Source organism: Anomaloglossus baeobatrachus, chromosome 5 (assembly GCF_048569485.1).
Source record: "Anomaloglossus baeobatrachus isolate aAnoBae1 chromosome 5, aAnoBae1.hap1, whole genome shotgun sequence".
In the NCBI taxonomy this organism is placed as follows: Eukaryota; Metazoa; Chordata; class Amphibia; order Anura; family Aromobatidae; genus Anomaloglossus; species Anomaloglossus baeobatrachus.
Window position 1 is genome coordinate 82,176,538 of NC_134357.1, and position 19,325 is coordinate 82,195,862.

General features: G+C 45.2%; 1 protein-coding gene across 4 annotated transcripts in view; it reads right to left on the bottom strand.

The window, feature by feature from the left end:
* Positions 1–19,325, bottom strand: part of WDR11 (WD repeat domain 11) — a 228,644-nt gene that overhangs the window by 64,723 nt on the left and 144,596 nt on the right. For 2 of the 4 annotated variants that reach the window (XM_075348649.1, XM_075348647.1), the window contains exons 17-20: positions 18,097–18,203; positions 14,697–14,811; positions 1,875–2,046; positions 345–453 (exon numbers count right to left, since the gene is read on the bottom strand). In XM_075348649.1, coding sequence (XP_075204764.1) covers positions 345–453; positions 1,875–2,046; positions 14,697–14,811; positions 18,097–18,203 — 503 coding nt within the window. Of the gene's footprint in view, positions 1–344; positions 454–1,874; positions 2,050–14,696; positions 14,812–18,096; positions 18,204–19,325 lie in introns of all 4 variants that reach the window. The other 2 variants (XM_075348648.1, XM_075348646.1) reach the window with 1 other exon arrangement.

The window sequence follows — 19,325 nt, forward strand, 5'->3', positions numbered from 1 at the left end:
TGATAATGATCACAGGTTTTTGAGATTGATTCCAGTGACCCAAAGAGCCCTGAGACACAAGGTAACCTATGAGTTTATTTGAAAAACAAACAAAAAAACATCCTTTTTATTTTAAAATTAAATTTGCATAATAATTTAGAACATGGTGTATAGTTGTTAGATTGCCAGGGCTGAACACAACTATTCATCCCATAGGTTTTGAAACACGGCCCTATATATAGAAAACAAAGGTTGTAACCACAGACCCCCTGCTACAAGCTAGATTTAGAGATACCATGCTCAAGCCCATGTATAGTATTAGACATTAGCTTTATAATATGTTAATGGAAGACTAAACAACTTACACGCTGGAGATGTCTAAGGAATGTTTCTCTCTCCAAGGCTGGTGCAACAGGAAAGCTTTAAGGACTAGGGAAGCTCTCGGGAGAAGCAAGTATGGGCACCACACGGGATCTGTAAAAATACAGAACAATCACTGCACAATCATTTGGGTTCTCAGCTGATTTCCTTTCCCTTCTGAAACCAGACTATGTTTAAAGGGAACCTGTCACCAGATTTGTCCCCTATAAGCTGCAGCCACCACCAGTCAGCCCTTATATATAGCATTCCAGAATACTGTATATAAGAGTCCAGGCTGCTCTATAGAATGTAAAAACCACTGAATGACGTCACTGCTGCTAACCGGGTCCCCCTTATCAGTGTTTCCCGGACCCTGGAGAGATCGGACATATTTTCGGTCTTTCCAGGCTCGGATGCATCAGAGCCAAGACCATTGTGGGACGTTATGTGGATTACCGTGGAACTTCCAGTGTCTTTTTGGGGTTAATAAAGAGGGGAAAAAGGGTGCTGTATTTCATTTCAAATAAAGAGAATTTTCTCTGTGTGTGTTTATTTCTTTTTTTACTTATAGGATTAGTGATGGCGGGGTCACATAGACCCCCTAACCATCACTAATTCTGGGCTTGACAGTTGTGCACTGTCATTAACCCCTATTACCCCAATTGCCATTGCACCATTCAAGAGGAGGCGGGTAAAGCGTTGGGATTGTTGCAGCTAATGGATGCGACAATTCCAGGGCGCCTGTAGGTGGCTATTCTTAGCCTGGGGGGGTCCCAATAACCATGGGACTCCCCAGGCTGAGAATACAAGCCCCAAGCTGTTGGGCTTTATCATGGCTGGGTATCAAAATTGGGGAGGGGGAAATCGCACGTCGTTTTGTTAAATTATTTAAATAATAATAATAATAATAATAATAAAAAAAAAGCCACATGCGGTTCCTCTTATTTTGATACACAGCCAAAATAGGTGCATGGCTGGGGGTTGCAGCCTGTAGCTGTATGCTTTATCAGTGCTGTGTATCATCACCAATTGTTTTATTTATTTTTACTGTACGATACTGACCCGCAGACAGTACCTGTGATTGGAAGCAGTCACTCAGCGAGGGGGTGGGTCTGACTGCAACCAATCACAGGCGCCAGTGGGCGAAGAAAGCAATGCATATGCAATAAAGGTAAAATATCAGCCCCTGAAGTGATTGTGCAGCATGCAAGCAGTGTACAGCCGACCGGCGCCTCAGCAAGTACAGCGCGCTTGCTCCCATCCCCCTCTCTCTTCTACCAGCATTTTTAATCGCCGGATTCTGGTGCTGATAGACTTATATGGGGATTGGAATCTGACCCAGAACCAAATTTTAAAAACAGATAACACGGACTCTCCGGTCTCTCTTATCTGCGAGTCCACTCATTACTAATTGTTATGTAAAACAAAAAAATAAGGATCACTACATTTGTAGTGTAGTGTCTGTTTTTTATTTTTGCTCTACGGTGAGGTGAGACGTGCTTGCTCATACTATTGCTGGTTACACTTTAGTTTACCTAGCAGCTCTTGTTCATCCATTCTGTAGCAAGCGGGTTTCATGGACATCTCCAGGACTCTGATGCAACCGTCGTCACAAGCCAAGATGACTTTGTCTGACGAGCACCAGTCCACATCCAGCACACGGTAATTCATATTTCTTCCAGTACGTATGGAGCTCACCATCTGAAGCTGCTTAAGGAAAATGTGAGATAACATTACCTAAACATTCATTCCCGAGTTTTCCACGGCTAACACACTTGGAATTGTAAAGAAGGGAATTTTGTTTACTTACCGTAAATTCCTTTTCTTCTAGCTCCAATTGGGAGACCCAGACAATTGGTGTATAGCTATTGCCTCCGGAGGCCACACAAAGTATTACACTTAAAAGTGTAAGGCCCCTCCCCTTCTGGCTATACACCCCCAGTGGGATCACTGGCTCACCAGTTTTAGTGCCAAAGCAAGAAGGAGGAAAGCCAATAACTGGTTTAAAGACCAATTCAATCCGAGGAAACATCGGAGAACTGAACCATACCACATGAACAACATGTGTACCCGAAAAAACAGAAAAACCCCGAGAAAACAGGGCGGGTGCTGGGTCTCCCAATTGGAGCTAGAAGAAAAGGAATTTACGGTAAGTAAACAAAATTCCCTTCTTCTTTTTCGCTCCATTGGGAGACCCAGACAATTGGGACGTCCAAAAGCAGTCCCTGGGTGGGTAAAAGAATACCTCGTGATAGGGCCGTCAAACAGCCCTTTCCTACAGGTGGGCAATCGCCGCCTGAAGGACTTATCTACCTAGGCTGGCGTCTGCCGAAGCGTAGGTATGCACCTGAAAATGCTTGGTAAAAGTATGCAGACTCAATCAGGTAGGTGCCTGACACACCTGCTGAGCCGTAGCCTGGTGCCGTAATGCCCAGGATGCACCCACGGCTCTGGTAGAATGGGCCTTCAGCCTTGAGAGAACCAGAAGCCCAGTAGAACTGTAGGTTTCAAGAATTGGTTCCTCGATCCCCCGAGCCAGGGTGGATTCAGAAGCTTGCGACTGTTTACGCCGACCAGCGACAAGGACAAAGAGTGCATCCGGGTGGCGCAGGAGCGCCATGCGGGAAGTAGAACCTGAGTGCTCTCACCAGAACCAACAGATGCAAATCCTTCTGAAATTGATGGACTGGACGAGGACACAAAGAAGGTGAGGTGATATCCTGATTGATATGAAAGTGGGATACCACCTTAGGGAGAAATTCCGGAATCGGACGCAGAACTACCCTGTCCTGGTGAAGGACCAGGAAGGGAGATTCGTATGAGAGCGTTGCTAGCTCGGAAACTTTCCTAAGAGACGAGACCGTTACTAGAAGGCCACTTCCCGAGAAAGCGGGAAGGGAGACCTCTTTCAAAGGCTCGAAAGGCGGCATCTGGAGAGCAATTAGAACCTTGTTCAGATCCCAGGGCTCTAACGGCCGCCTGTACGGAGTGCTGAGAAGACAAACTCCCCGTAGGAACGTGCGTACCTGAGGAAGTCGTCTCTGAAAAAATACAGATAGCGCTGAGACTTGTCCCTAAAGGGAACTGAGCGACAACCCTTTTTCCAACCTAGATTGTAGGAAGGAAGGAAACAGACGATGCAACCGGCCAGGGAGAAACACCCTGCGCCGAGCACCGAGATAAGAATATCTTCCACGTCCTGTGGTCAATCTTGGCGGACGTTGGTATGCTAGCCTGTCTCATGGTGGCAACCACGTCCTGAGGTAATCCTGACGACACTAGGTTCCAGGACTCAAAGCCACACCATCAGGTTGAGGGCCGTAGAATTCAAATGGAAGAATGGCCCTTGAGACAGCCAGTCTGATTGGTCTGGTAGTGCCCCCGGTTAGCCTACCGTGAGGCACCACAGAACCGGGAACCACAACATCCTCGGCCAATCTGTAGCGACGAGGATGGCGCGGCCGCAGTCGGTCCTGATCTAACGCAGCACTCTGGGCAACAATGCCAGAGGTGGCACATAAGGTAGCTGGAACTGCGACCAATGCTGAACTAAGGCGTCTGCCGCCAGAGCTCGATGATTGTGAAACCGTGCCATGAAGCTGGCACATTGTTGTTGTGCCGTGACGCCATTAGATCGACGTCCGGCCTCTGTCAGCGGCGCCAGATCTCCTGAAACCCGTCCGGGTGAAGAGACCATACCCTTTCGGCCACACCCCGGCGACTTAGGAAGTCAGCTTCCTAGTTTTCCACGCCTGGGATGTGAACTGTAGATATGGTGGATGCCGTGTCTTCCACCCACATCAGAACCTGCCGGACTTCCTGGAAGGCTTGCCGGTTGCGCGTTCTTCCTTGGTGGTTGATGTATGCCACCGCTGTGGAGTTGTCCGACTGAAGTCGGATTTGCTTGCTTTCCAGCTGCTGTTGGAAGGTTTGTAGGGCAAGATACACTGCTCTGTGTTCAAGAACATTGATCTGAAGGGTGGACTCTTGCTGAGTCCACGTACCCTGAGCGCTGTGGTGGAGAAAAACTGCTCCCCACCCTGATAGACTCGCGTCTGTCGTAACTATCGCCCAGGATGGGGATAGGAAGGACCTTCTTTTTGACCATGAGGTGGGAAGAGGCCACCACCGTAGAGATTCCTTGGCCGCCTGAGAAAGAAAGACGACTCTGTTGAGGGAGGTCGACTCCCCGTCCCATTGGCGGAGAATGTCACATTGTAGTGGACGCAGATGAAACTGCGCGAAAAGAACTGCCTCCATTGCTACCATCTTACGTAGGAAGTGCATGAGGCGTCTTAATGTGTGCGACTGGTTCTTAAAGAAGAGATTGCAGCCCGTAGTGAATGCTGTTTGTCTAGCGGAAGCTTCACTATCGCTGAGAGAGTATGAAACTCCATGCCTAGATATGTTAGCGATAGGGTCGGGGTCGGATCTGACTTTAAAAAGTTGATGATCCACCCAAAACTCTAGAGAGTCTCCAGCGCAACGTTCGGGCAGTGTCGGCATGTTTCCTAAGAGAGTGCCTTGACAAGTAGATCGCCTAAATATGGGATCACAGAGTGACCCTGAGAGTGCAGGACTGTGACTACTGCTGCCCTGACCTTGGCGAAGACCAGTGGGACTGTCGCTAGCCGGAAGGTAGAGTTACGAACAGAAGGTGTTCGTCTCCTATAACGAAGCGTAGAAACGCTAGTGCTCTGGATCAATCGGCACGTGTGGATAAGCATCCTTGATGCCTAATGATGCTAGGAAATCTCCTTGGGACATTGAGGCGATGACATGGCGGAGGGATTCCATCCGGAACCGCCTGGTGTCCACAAGCTTGCTGAGCAGTTTTAGATCCAGAACGGGACGGAACGGCCCGTTCTTATAGGCACCGCAAATAATTTGGGGTAAAAACCGTGACCTTGTTCCTGAAGAGGAACGGGGGTCATCACTCTTTCTGCCTATAGAGTGCACCCTGTTTGCAGAAGAGCAGCGGCTCGGCCGGGAGGTGGAGAAGTTCTGAAGAATCGAGTTGGAGGACGAGAAGTGAGCTCTATCCTGTACCCGTGAGACAGAATGTCTCACACCCAACGGTCATTGACCTATGGCAGCTAAGTATCGCCAAGGCGGGAGAGCCTGCTACCGACCGAGGATGCGGAGAGAGGAGGCCGCAAGTCATGAGGAAGCCGCCTTGGAAGCGGGTTTTCAGACTGTCTCCTTTTTTGGGCGTGACTGAGCCCGCCAAGAATCTGAGCTCCTCTGATCCTTTTGAGTCCACATTGGACGAGGAAAAATGGGACCTGCCCGAGCCTCGAAAAGACCGAAACCCCGACTGCCTCCTGCTCTGTTGGGGTTTGTTGTGCCCGGGCTGAGGAAAGGATGAATCCTTACCCCTGGACTGTTTAACGGTTACATCCAAACGCTCACCAAACAGTCGGTCAGCAGAAAAAGGCAACTGGTTAAGCACCCTTTTTTGGAAGCAGAATCTGCCTTCCATTCACTTAACGAGCAGACCAGGCTCTGCTTAAAAACACGGAGTAGCGGAGGCTACTGCCGCACGGTTCGCAGAGTCTAGGGCAACCTGAATCGCGTAAGAAACAAATGCAGACATTTGAGAGGTTAAGGATGCCACCTGCGGCACAGATGTACGTGTAACCGTGTCAATCTGTGTAAGACAATCTGTGTAAGACAAGCTGAAATAGCTTGGAGTGCCCCAAGGGCGAGAATGCTGGAGCCAACGGTGCGCCGACAGCCACATAGATGGCTTTAGACCAGAGATCCATCTGTCTGTTAGTGGCATCTTTAAGTGCAGCTCCATCTCCCACTGCAACTATGGATCTAGCTACAAGCCTGGAGATTGGAGGATGCCGCTGGGACACTGGGTCCAGTCCTTGACCACGTCAGGGGGTAGGGATAACGTGTATCCTAAGCCGTTTGGAGAAGCGCATATCTGGATAAGTGTGGTGTTCCTGGACTGCCTGAAGCTGACTCCTCCACTGGAGGAGCTGGGAGAGAAATAACCAACATTCTATTGAAGGACGCTATAAGATTATTCACTATGGCGTCACCATTAGGTGTATCCAGATTGAGAGCGGTCTCAGGATCAGAATCCTGAGCCGCTACTTCCGCCTCATTACACAGAGAGTCATTCTGCTAGGACCCTGATGAAACCGAGGGCCGCTCATAGTGAGCCCGCTTAGGCTGTCTGGGACTGACGGCTGTGCAGAGCCGTGACTCTGGGATGCATGTGACATTCCCGGAGCTGTTAGTTGTTCACACTGAGGGGGGCCATGGATCAATGATTCAACAGTGCCCATGTTGTGAGAGACATGTCCGGACTGCTAGGCTTCTAGTATCATAGCCATAGTCTCAGAAAATCTGTCAGTAAATACTGCAGACACCGTCCTCATCCTCTGGCCATTAGCAGAGACTCCGGCTGAGTTGGATATAATGGGGGTCTATGTAACCTGCCGGCCGTATAGCCGTACATGCTGTACCGGCTGCATAGAAAAAACATGTGGTTCTGCACCTTTGTTGTACACAGAGAATATGCTGATAACTCCTCCGCACAATCCAGGAGGGTATATACAACGTGCGACCAAACAGTGCAATGTATATAGTACAAGCATATCTATAAGTGCACTTCTGCACTAGTGGGGTTAGCACCACAGGTGCTGCTTAACGCCTGTTGCAGCGATTGTGTGACTATCAGAATGCCAGGGTCTTCCACACTTGTCTCTGTATCGTACAGAAACTGACACTAATGGCTGCCGGCGTCCTGTGTAGACAAGGAAGCCGTGGGCGTGCCTGAGAAAGTGCGGGAATCCGGTTTCACAGTGCACACAGTGAGAGGGGTGGAGTATGCAAAACATACTCCAGCTCTCAGCGCTGCTGTGCTATGCAGCGTCACGCCCCTACCCTGACTGTCAGGCTGTGGGCGGTAACGAAGGGAGACTAGGCCCAGAAGCCGGGGACTCGAGTTAATAAGCGCGGCCGGCATATCAGTGCTGGCCGGCGCGGAAGTCCCCGGCGCACCACAAATCCCAGCGGCGCCTTAAATAAAAACGGCAGCGGCGGATAGCGCGGTAGTCACCCAATACACTAACACACCCAGCAACGCTGTGGTGTGCGATGGCACTAGTGCGGACAGCGCCGCTGTCCCTGGCGCACTAACACACCCAGCAGTGCTGCCGTGTGTCTGCGCGGTCCCCACAGGGACACCGAGTACCTCCATGTAGCAGGGCCATGTCCCTGAAGATACTCCGCTCCAAGTCCAGCAGATACCAGGGGCTGTGGATGGAGCACGGTCTCTGTGCCTGGAGACCGATAGAATCCCACTTCACCCAGAGCCCTGTAAAAAGGGATGGGGAAGGAAGCAGCATGTGGGCTCCAGCCTCCGTACCCGCAATGGGTACCTCAACCTTAACAAACACCTCCGACATGAAGTGGGGTGAGAAGGGAGCATGCTGGGAGCCCTGTATGGGCCCTCTTTTCTTCCATCCGACATAGTCAGCAGCTGCTGCTGACTAAACAGTGGAGCTATGCGTGGATGTGTTGCCTCCTTCGCACAAAGCACAAAACTGGTGAGCCAGTGATCCCACTGGGGGTGTATAGCCAGAAGGGGAGGGGCCTTACACTTTTAAGTGTAATACTTTGTGTGGCCTCCGGAGGCAATAGCTATACACCAATTGTCTGGGTCTCCCAATGGAGCGAAAAAGAAAACACAGTTAGACTTCATCAGTTTAAGCTTTATCCAATATGTCTGCCACCACAAATCCAAGAGAGATAGTCAATGATCTCCCCTAACGTCCTGGATAACAAATATACCCAACTATGCAGCCATAAATATGATTGGGGCTGTCGCTGCATACCCGTGAAGCATGACCAATCTTAAAAAAAAATACATTAAAAAAAAAAAAAGTTGTGCACAACCCCGGAGAGTTATGATGATGATGATGGAGGAGGAGATGGAGGAAGAAGGAAGAAGAAGAAGGAAGAAGAAGGAAGAAGGATGAAGGAAGAAGGATGAAGGAAGAAGGATGAAGGAAGAAGGATGAAGGAAGAAGGATGAAGGAAGAAAGAAGAAGGAAGAAAGAAGAAGGAAGAAAGAAGAAGGAAGAAAGAAGAAGGAAGAAAGAAGAAGGAAGAAAGAAGAAGGAAGAAAGAAGAAGGAAGAAAGAAGAAGGAAGAAAGAAGAAGGAAGAAAGAAGAAGGAAGAAAGAAGAAGGAAGAAAGAAGAAGGAAGAAAGAAGAAGGAAGAAAGAAGAAGGAAGAAAGAAGAAGGAAGAAAGAAGAAGGAAGAAAGAAGAAGGAAGAAAGAAGAAGGAAGAAAGAAGAAGGAAGAAAGAAGAAGGAAGAAAGAAGAAGGAAGAAAGAAGAAGGAAGAAAGAAGAAGGAAGAAAGAAGAAGGAAGAAAGAAGAAGGAAGAAAGAAGAAGGAAGAAAGAAGAAGGAAGAAAGAAGAAGGAAGAAAGAAGAAGGAAGAAAGAAGAAGGAAGAAAGAAGAAGGAAGAAAGAAGAAGGAAGAAAGAAGAAGGAAGAAGAAGAAGGAAGAAGAAGAAGGAAGAAGAAGAAGGAAGAAGAAGAAGGAAGAAGAAGAAGGAAGAAGAAGAAGGAAGAAGAAGAAGGAAGAAGAAGAAGGAAGAAAGAAGAAGGAAGAAGAAGAAGGAGGAAGAAGAAGAAGGAAGAAGAAGAAGGAAGAAGAAGAAGGAAGAAGAAGAAGGAAGAAGAAGAAGGAAGAAGAAGAAGGAAGAAGAAGAAGGAAGAAGAAGAAGGAAGAAGAAGAAGGAAGAAGAAGAAGGAAGAAGAAGAAGGAAGAAGAAGAAGGAAGAAGGAAGAAGAATGAAGAAGAAGAAGGAAGAATGAAGAAGAAGAAGGAAGAAGGAAGAAGGAAGAAGGAGGAAGAAGGAAGAAGGAAGAAGGAAGAAAGAAGAAGGAAGAAAGAAGAAGGAAGAAAGAAGAAGGAAGAAAGAAGAAGAAGGAAGAAAGAAGAAGGAAGAAGGAAGAAGAAGAAGGAAGAAGGAAGAAGAAGAAGGAAGAAGAAGAAGGAAGAAGAAGAAGAAAGAAGAAGAAGAAGGAAGAAGAAGAAGGAAGAAGAAGAAGAAAGAAGAAGAAGAAGGAAGAAGAAGAAGAAGAAAGAAGAAGAAGAAAGAAGAAGAAGAAGAAGGAAGAAGAAGAAGGAAGAAGAAGAAGGAAGAAGAAGAAGGAAGAAGAAGAAGGAAGAAGAAGAAGAAGAAGGAAGAAGAAGGAAGAAGAAAGAAGGAAGAAGGAAGAAGGAAGAAGGAAGAAGGAAGAAGGAAGAAGGAAGAAAGAAGGAAGAAGGAAGAAAGAAGAAGGAAGAAAGAAGAAGGAAGAAAGAAGAAGAAGGAAGAAGAAGAAGAAGAAGAAGGAAGAAGGAAGAAGAAGGAAGAAGAAGGAAGAAGAAAGAAGAAGAAAAGCTGGTAAACTGACAACCTATGGATTCATCTTTAGATCTAGGGGAAGGGAAAAGGTTATTGTCAGTACAACACTGTACAAACTAATGACCTGTCTGTGTGCGACAGAAACAATCGGTGACTGTCACGTCTGATGTATTAGTGAGCACTCGGACCTCGTGGCTTCGGGTTTGGAGGATATGAAGTTTACAGATGTAGTAGTGCTATTTTATTTCTTTAGAAAGGTTATAGAATAGTTGAAGCCAGAAGCCTAAATAACCTCCCCTCAGTTACTGACAAAACTCTGTGTCGCGCATTTCCCGATACAATGACGAACCATCACATTGAGAATTGCTGCCCATCTTTGGGGACAATTTATTTATTTTTAGAAATGAAAGTATTTTTTTTTGTATTTGGGTTGCATTAAAACTTTTGCTCTGCTTTCCTTCTATAAGTTGGGTGTTGCGCTGGTTTTACTTCTGGTTTCCAAAATTGGATTACAAACTCTTACCCTTTTCTTATCCCATTTCTCTTTGCTGATTTAAGAGCACAGACCACATCAACATTAAATATGCAAACTGCTTGTACGTTAAAAGATGCAAAATTAGGAACAAATACATACATTTAGGTTAAAAAATTTTTAAAACATGTCCATTTTAAAAGCACTGAACAGTGAACTACAGATTTTATTACCTCTCCACAATGGCATCTCTCAAGGGGAAGGATATATTAGATCGCAAATGATCAGTCTGATGTTACAGTTGATGTGTCAAAGGCAGAAAAAAAAATGGGCAAGCACAAAAATCTGGCAAGGGCCAAATTGTAATGTAGAGATGACTGGGTCAAAACTTCTCCAAAATGACAGGTATTGTGGGGAGGTTCCCAGTATCCAGTGGTTAGTACGTAGCAAATCCCAGTTCACAGTGAGCTGCAGACAGAGTTATGGTAGCCAACGGCTTACTGATGTACAGTACAGACCAAAAGTTTGGACACACCACCTCATTCAAAGAGTTTTCTTTATTTTCATGATTCTGAAAATTGTAGATTCACATTGAAGGCATCAAAACTATGAATTAACACATGTGGAATGAAATACTTAACAAAAAAGTGTGAAACAACTGAAAATAGGTCTTATATTCTAGGTTCTTCAAAGTAGCCACCTTTTGCTTTGATTACTGCTTTGCACACTCTTGGCATGCTCTTGATGAGCTTCAAGAGGTAGTCACCGGAAATGGTTTTCACTTCACAGGTGTGCCCTGTCAGGTTTAATAAGTGGGATTTCTTGCCTTATAAATGGGGTTGGGGCCATCAGTTGTGTTGTGCAGAAGTCTGGTGCATACACAGCTGGTAGTCCTACTGAATAGACTGTTAGAATTTGTATTATGGCAAGAAAAAAGCAGCTATGTAAAGAAAAACAAGTGGCCATCATTACATTAAGAAATGAAAGTCAGTCAGTCCGAAAAATTGGGAAAACTTTGAAAGTGTACCCAAGTGCAGTGGCAAAAACCATCAAACGCTGCAAAGAAACTGGCTCACTTGAGGACCGCCCCAGGAAAGGAAGACCAAAAGTCACCTCTGCTGCGAAGGATAAGTTTATCCGAGTCACCAGGCTCAGAAATTGCAGGTTAACAGCAGCTCAGATTAGAGACCAGGTCAATGCCACACAGAGTTCTAGCAGCAGATATCTGTAGAACAACTGTTAAGAGGAGACTTTGTGCAGCAGGCCTTCATGGTAAAATAGCTGCTAGGAAACCACTGCTAAGAACAGGCAACAAGTAGAAGAGACTTGTTTGGGCTAAAGAACACAAGGAATGGACATTAGACCAGTGGAAATCTGTACTTTGGTCTGATGAGTCCAAATTTGAGAGCTTTGGATCCAACCACCATGTCTTTGTGCGACGCAGAAAAGGTGAACGGATGGACGCTATATGCCTGGTTCCCACCGTGAAGCATGGAGGAGGAGGTGTGATGGTGCTTTGCTGGTGCCACTGTTGGGAATTTTTTCAAAATTGAAGGCATACTGAACCAGCATGGCTAGCACAGCGTCTTGCAGCGGCATGCTGTTCCATCCGGTTTGCGTTTAGTTGGACCATCATTTATTTTTCAACAGGACAATTACCCCAAATACACCTCCAGGCTGTGTAAGGGCTATTTGACTAAGAAGGAGAGTGATGGGGTGCTACGCAAGATGACCTGGCCTCCACAGTCATTAGACCTGAACCCAATTGAGATGGTTTGGGGTGAGCTGGACCACAGAGTGAAGGCAAAAGGGCCAACAAGTGCTAAACATCTCTGGAAACTCCTTCAAGACTGTTGGAAAACCATTTCCGGTGACTACCTCTTGAAGCTCATCAAGAGAATACCAAGAGTATGCAAAGCAGTAATCAAAGCAAAAGGTGGCTACTTTAAAGAACCTAGAATATAAGACCTATTTTCAGTTGTTTCAAACTTTTTTGTTAAGTATTTCATTCCACATGTGTTAATTCATAGTTTTGATGCCTTCAATATGAATCTACAATTTTCAGAGTCATGAAAATAAAGAAAACTCTTTGAATGAGAAGATGTGTCCAAACTTTTGGTCTGTACTGTATGTAGGTAGATAAAACGGGTTGGTCTGACCAAACAAAAGAGCTACTGGAGTACAAAATGATAGAGAGGAGTAAAACACACAGGGCTTTGCAGCTCGATGCGTACACCTGTGTAGTTCATATTATTAGACAGGTGGTTTTAATATTATGGCTGATGGAAATGAGTGGTGTTATTTTTGAACACAAAACAGATTTGTTTTTCTAAGTTCATAAAACTGCTTAAACGGCTCTAAATGTAGATCATCTACCTTTTGTTAGAAAATATTGTAAATATTCTGATAAGATGGCGTGGCTCATCAGGGGCGTGGCTCATCAGGGGCGTGGCTCATCAGGGGCGTGGCTCATCAGGGGCGTGGCTCATCAGGGGCGTGGCTCAGCAGCTTATGCCAGCATATAACAATCAAAAGCTCTGAACAGGTGTTCTACAGGCCAGCATTTGCCTCAATTTAACATGGGGGCTGCGCAATATTTCATTTTTTTTTTGCATACAGATTTTGCCACTGTATAAGAATACATCAGTATGCCTTTGAAGCCCAACTGAAAGTTAATTATTGCTTCCACACTATTAATTTGATCTTTTAGTAAGCGGTCTGCTGGAACTAAGCGCTGAATAAAAGGTTGCCGTGTCACACATTAGAAGACATCCATATAATTATATAGCAATACCATTCCAGCGCCGGACTATAATCAATGCCAATACAAGCTGACAATTACCGATAACTGTTTTTCAATGTAAAAAGCAAAGGGGTTTATGTTCAAGAAATAAAAAAACAAAAAACAAAAAAACAAACAGTTTTACCAATGCTGCAGAAGATCACAGCCTATAACTTATGCTAAAATAGTGGACAATCAGCAGAATTTGCATTTTTACAGAGATGAAAAAAATCCACTGTTCTTCCACTTGGACAAAACATGTGAAGGCTGCAACTGATCAGTGGTTACAGATTGGCTGCAGCGGTTGTGTAAAATTGTTTATGTCAAGAGACCCATGGAGGACACATGGTTGAGAACAGAGCAACGATGCCACTCTGGAGGGCAAGTATAGATTTTTTTTTTAGGCCTTTATCCAGCACCCTGGAGCCATTCATAAGGAGTGATCCAGTAATAGAAAACTTCCTGCTGCAAATAATTTGATCATATTATTTTATTAGATTACTCCCATTCAAATGAAAGGGAACCTGTCAGGTGCCATATGCACCCAGAACCAGGAGCAGTTCTGCATATTACTAATCCCTGCCTAACTGTCCCTGTATACACTAACACAGATAAAGGGATCTGTAGAAAAGTATTTCTAAAGATCTTATATGATCTGTAAATGAGCACAGAGTCTAGTCACAAGGGCGTTAGTTCCTGCGCTCATTCGGCTCTCTTAGTATGTTAACACGCCCACAGGGGTGTGCTAATGTGCTATTTAATGCCCACTACCAAGCGTCATCAATAGAGTTGAGTGAGTACCTAACTATTTGTATTGGCTATACTCATAACAATACTGTCTAATACGCTCGTATTCGTTCTGAATAGCGTGTGCAATGCAAGTCAATGGGGGAAAACTCGCAAAGTAACGAGTAACCTGAATGCTGCACTATTCGTGTGAGTAGCAAATAGTACAAAATTCGGGTTACTCGTTACTTTGCAAGTTTTCCCCTTTGACTTGCACTGCACATGGTATTCGGAACGAATACACGAGTATTATACAATATTCGTTATGAGTATAGCGAGTATGAATAGTTAGGTACTCGCTCAACTCTAGTCACCAGCGATGACGCGCGTACCTGTCTCCGCTGTTAACGCTTCAGATGCTGGGCACATTATTAGAATTTCGGGCACTTCCGGTTACTCGCACTAGACTTCTCTGAAGCCTGGATGCGTACACCGGGGTTCATATTGCACATAATCGGAAGTGCCGGTGATTTCTCATCATGCTCCCTGCCTGGCGTCTGAAGCGATAACAGCAGATACAGGCACACGTGTTGCCGCTGATGACGCTGGGCACTGGGAATTGAATTTGAATTGAAAGAAGGCAGAATGAGCGCAGGAGCTAACGTCCTTGCAGTCAGTAGAATATCATAAAACATCTTTAGAAATACTTTTTTTTTTTAAAGATCTCTTTATGTGGCTACTAGATCTTGGGACAGTTAGGCAGGGATTAGCAATATACACCCAGAACTGCTGGTGGTTCTAGGTGCATTTTGCACCTGACAGGTTCCCTTTAATAACACGCCATGTAAAACTTGGTGCAACAAGGCCTAATGCAGCTGCCAACGGCTGGGCAACCACATACAGGGTGCAAGAGAGACACATGTGGGGAAAACTGCTCTATATAACATACCACATGTAAATCATAACCTGGAATACACTTTTATGACATTTACCTCCTTAGTATCCCAAACTTCTGCCCCATCATTGTACAGCACAATCAGCTTCTGGTTGCCTTTTCCTGGAGCAAAGCGGATTTTCCATACCCCGTTCCTGCGGGTTGGTATTCCTCTGAAACAAACAGGTCATATATAAAATATACCATTTGCAATTTTTCATACTTAATGTCAGAAGTTCACAACTTGGCACAATCAAGGAGGATCGCTTATATACAATGGATCAGTCGTTCCATTAACCCGTAGACATCAGTAGTGAAAATCGCTAAAACTGTAGATGGATTTTAATTACAAGCTCATTTCAGTATTTCACCGTAATGGATTCCTAATGTATCTGCGAGCCTCCACCATGGGATAGCAACATCGCTGATGAGCCGGCTATTGTGCGCACAGCGCTCTACTATTACAAGGACAATTTACTCTCAGCCTAATCAGGAAGATTACCTTATTTAACAACCATTTATGCTTACAGTACAATATTAATACTGCTTTTCTATAAGGCTTCTAAATTATTAAAGTGATGCCATTGTAAACGGACACCTAAATGCACCTTACAGTATCAATGAGCACCGTTTGGACAAAAGTATTGGGACACACCTCAATCACTTCATTTTTCGTTTTTTTTTAAATATGTTCTTGTTTGGACGGTCAAATTCTTTTTATCATGATATGTGGGGCCTAATTTTTTTTCTCTTGCTGATATGAGTGTGTGTGTATGGGGGGATTGTAAATAATAAAAATAAAACACATGTAAAGACCACTAAGATACCGTATTTTTCGGACTATAAGATGCACCCTGGTTTTAGAGGAGGAAAATAGGAAAATAAAATTTTAAGCAAAAAATGTGGTCATGACACACTGTTATGGGGCGAGGATCTGCTGCTGACACTGTTATGGGGTAATGTCCCCAAATTCTCTGCTAAGGTACCCCATCCTGGTATATGCCCTCATCCTGCTATATACCCCCATCCTGCTATATACCCCCATCCTGCTATATACTGCCACCCTGGAATATGCCCTCATCCTGCCATATACCCCCATCCTGCTATATACTGCCATCCTGCTATATACTGCTATCCTGCTATATACTGCCATCCTGGAATATGCCCACATCCTGCCATATACCCCCATCCTGCTATATGGCCCCATGCTGCTATATACCCTCATCCTGCTATATGGCATGTATCCTGTATCACACAAAAAACAATAAACGTTTATACTTACCTTTCCTCGCTCCATGCAGCATCGCTCCAACCCCTGTCTGTGGCGGTAGCAGCGCCGCTGATCTGTGTGGAGCCGTCACTGGTCACTTGCCTGCAGCATCGCTCGTCCTCCTATCAGACATATTTAAGGTGCTTTATTTAATTAATTTGGTTCAGGTAAAAATAGCTGGGAAAGAGCCGGGTGCAGGCCCCCAGTGGACGATGGCCAATTCGCACCTTTTTGTGCTTCACAAGGAGCTGAGAAACAGCCGGCGTCCACTGGGGGCCTGCACCTGGCTCTTTCCTCGCTATTTTTACTTGCACCGAATGAATTAAATAAGGCAGTTTGGAATATTGGATGGATTGTACCATGGCTTTCTCTCTTTTTGGATTGGATTTGGACTTTCTCCTACTTTGACCACGTGCACCCGTGACCATTTCCTTAAACGGATGACCTGGAGATAACCTATCTCTCCCCGGTATAAAAGGTACTGTGCGGTTGTTGCAAAACCACTTCTGTGTATCACATATTTTATATCAAATATAGCAATTCAGAAAAGCACTATTTTATTTTTTTTATGCTTTTCTATTTATGTATTTTAGGCGATCACTGGTGGTCTCAGGCTTGCGATTAAATGACAAAAACAAATAAAATAAAAATGTCAGGGGTTTAGTTACCCTTTAATTATTGTATTCAGATTCCTCATTCAGCCTGATTGACACAGATATATAAAGTCACCAACACTCTGCTAACTCCATAGGTGCAGAGTCCAAACCACGTCTGATATTAGCATCAAAACAAAACTGGGCCGCGGCCGGGAACTTTCGAAAACATCCTTACATCACCAAGCACAGTAACGACCAAAATCTGATAAGAGTGGTGTAAAGCCACCATCACTGGACACTGGAGCAGTGAAATTGTGTTCTATGGAGCAACGGATCACACTTTTCTATTTGGCATCTAATGGATGAGTCTTTGGTGAATCCCAGGAGAACGTTACCTGCCTGATTGCACTGTGCCAGCTGTAAAGTTTGGTGGAGGAGAAATAATGCTATGGGGTTGTTGTTTTGGGGTCAGCTTGAGGCTTATTAGCTCCAGAGAAGAAGAATTTTAATTCTTCAGCACAAGACATTTTGGACAATTGTAGCTTCCATCTTTGCGAGAACAGTTTGGGGAAGGCCATTTCTCTTCCCAATGACCTTACCCAGTGCCCCAAGCAAGGTCCATAAAACAATGGCTGGGGGAGATTAGTGTTGAAGAACCGGACTGTCTGCATAGAGTCCTACAGCAACTGCATCCAACACCATGTGGATGACCTAGAATGGAGAGTGTGGAGCCTGGCCCTCTCCTCCTACATCACTGTCTGACCTCACAAATGATCTTCTGGATGAAAAGGCAAACATTCCCACAGAAACTCCAAAATCTTGTAGAAATACTACTAGAAGAGTAGGAACTGTTTTAGCTGCAAAGCAAGGAAGGGAGGGGGGATACATATTAATAACTGTGGGTGAAGAATGGGAGCTCATAACACCCCCATAGTGATTATATATAGGTGTCACAATACTTTTGTCCACGTAGTGCATCACTCATAGATACAGGACGTGGGTGAAAGGACCCCTGCACCAGATACTCTCTGGTCAGAAAACCCTTAAAATGCAAATATTCTACATCCAATCTTCTCCAGTGAGCCCACGAGTCCCCCTAGTGGTGGCTGCATGCATCCAAAATGTGATCATTTATTCCCTGCTTGATAGAATCAGGTGCTGTGATGCTCTGCCGCAATGAAACAGAGCCCCAACCCCTATAAACAGACGTATTAACAAGTAATTAGCACACAACTCAATTAATCTGTATTAAAAAATACAATAGGCATACTTTAATCCGGAAGATTGGGGGAAGGGGCAGCTCCATCTGCCTTGTAGGCTCAATAAGATTTAAACTGGTCAACGTCAGAGGAAAAAGAACATACCTTGTTCTGGAATCAGAATTACACCTCTTCCCCCCAAAAAAAACACATTTTTAATATTTGATATACAATTTTCTTCAATATTTTCAAAACAGTATACATATTCTAAACACCACAAGAACCTGCACACCGTACTGATAATGTACAGCTAGTCTGGAGTGGATAGTGTGGACAGTATGTACCCCTGAACTGACCCGAGCGCACATAATGGACTGTTTCTCTAACACTCACCTTGAGACTCGGGCTTTTAGGTCCCAGAAGTTTAAGTTTCCATCCACATCGCCCAGGACCAGCGTGTCTCCCTTCCAGGCAATGCAGGAGATGCTTCCCATACTGCCCTGTCCATGGGAAACACAATGTAAGAAATGTTAGATTAAATAGGAAAAACCTCCTGACAGATCCCCTTTTAAAAGGGGGTTAGCTGGGACTTTTTTTTGTTTTACATTGTCCCTAAGCAATGAAATGCAGGTAGTTGCTAACTACTTACTTGTTGTGTCCGGCACAGGGAGGTCACATACCGCTCCTGCCAGTGATTCAGCGGCTTCTACTGGCATCACATTGACAGAGCAGCAGCTTCTCTTCTGCTGTGTGCCATATACCGAGATGTCCCTGCTGACGTCATGCGGACTGACCTCTGGCTCCCTGCTGCCTACCCGCAGAGAGCCAATGGTCAATCAGCCGGATGCTGGCAGTCATGCCCGTCAACAGAGCAGCCCAGAAGAAGAAGAGCTGCTCTGTTGAGATGGCTGTTGTTTTTCTTTACTATGTTCCTATCTTTGATAACCCTAGGGAGCTCTAAATTGGATAACACTGCTAAGACTGCATGTTTTGATGATTGGTCATTTTACAAAGGAAAACAATCTATTTCACGATCCATTCACCATCATTTGTTCAGTCTGTGCTTTCACATGCGTAGCAGTCTTCTGACATTTCTAGCGCTGCTCCTCTCGTGTCCTGGACCTCGTGATCACAGTGACCACTAACAAGCACCCTCCAGAGATTGCATTGTGACTTGAAGTGACTTTCAATGCAAGTCTATGACACACAGAACAAATCCCTCATAGACTTACATTGAGAGGAAATAATGGTCTGCGGTGAGATCCGGCAAAAGAAAAATGTGGTCACAAGACGGCAGACAGGGACTGGAGCGGTACTGGAAGCCGCAGAACACAGAAACTAAAGCTTAATCAAATATGCTAATTAGGTGCCCGGTGCACCCTGTGTGTGGCCAAAAAGGTTAATGCACCATTCCACCCACAGGGTTTGCATGCCCCGCCTCCCTCGCTGGTGATTGATAGCATTGACCTGCCTGAGCTTTCCTACTAGAAAGTGATTGTATCAGACAAGCTAGTGCTAGTCCTCACCCTTAGGGAGGCATGGCCATGCAAAAACCAGTGGACGGAGCACTATATTGAGCCTCATGGCCTCATCAAAGGAGCGCCACAAAAGTCTGGCAATAT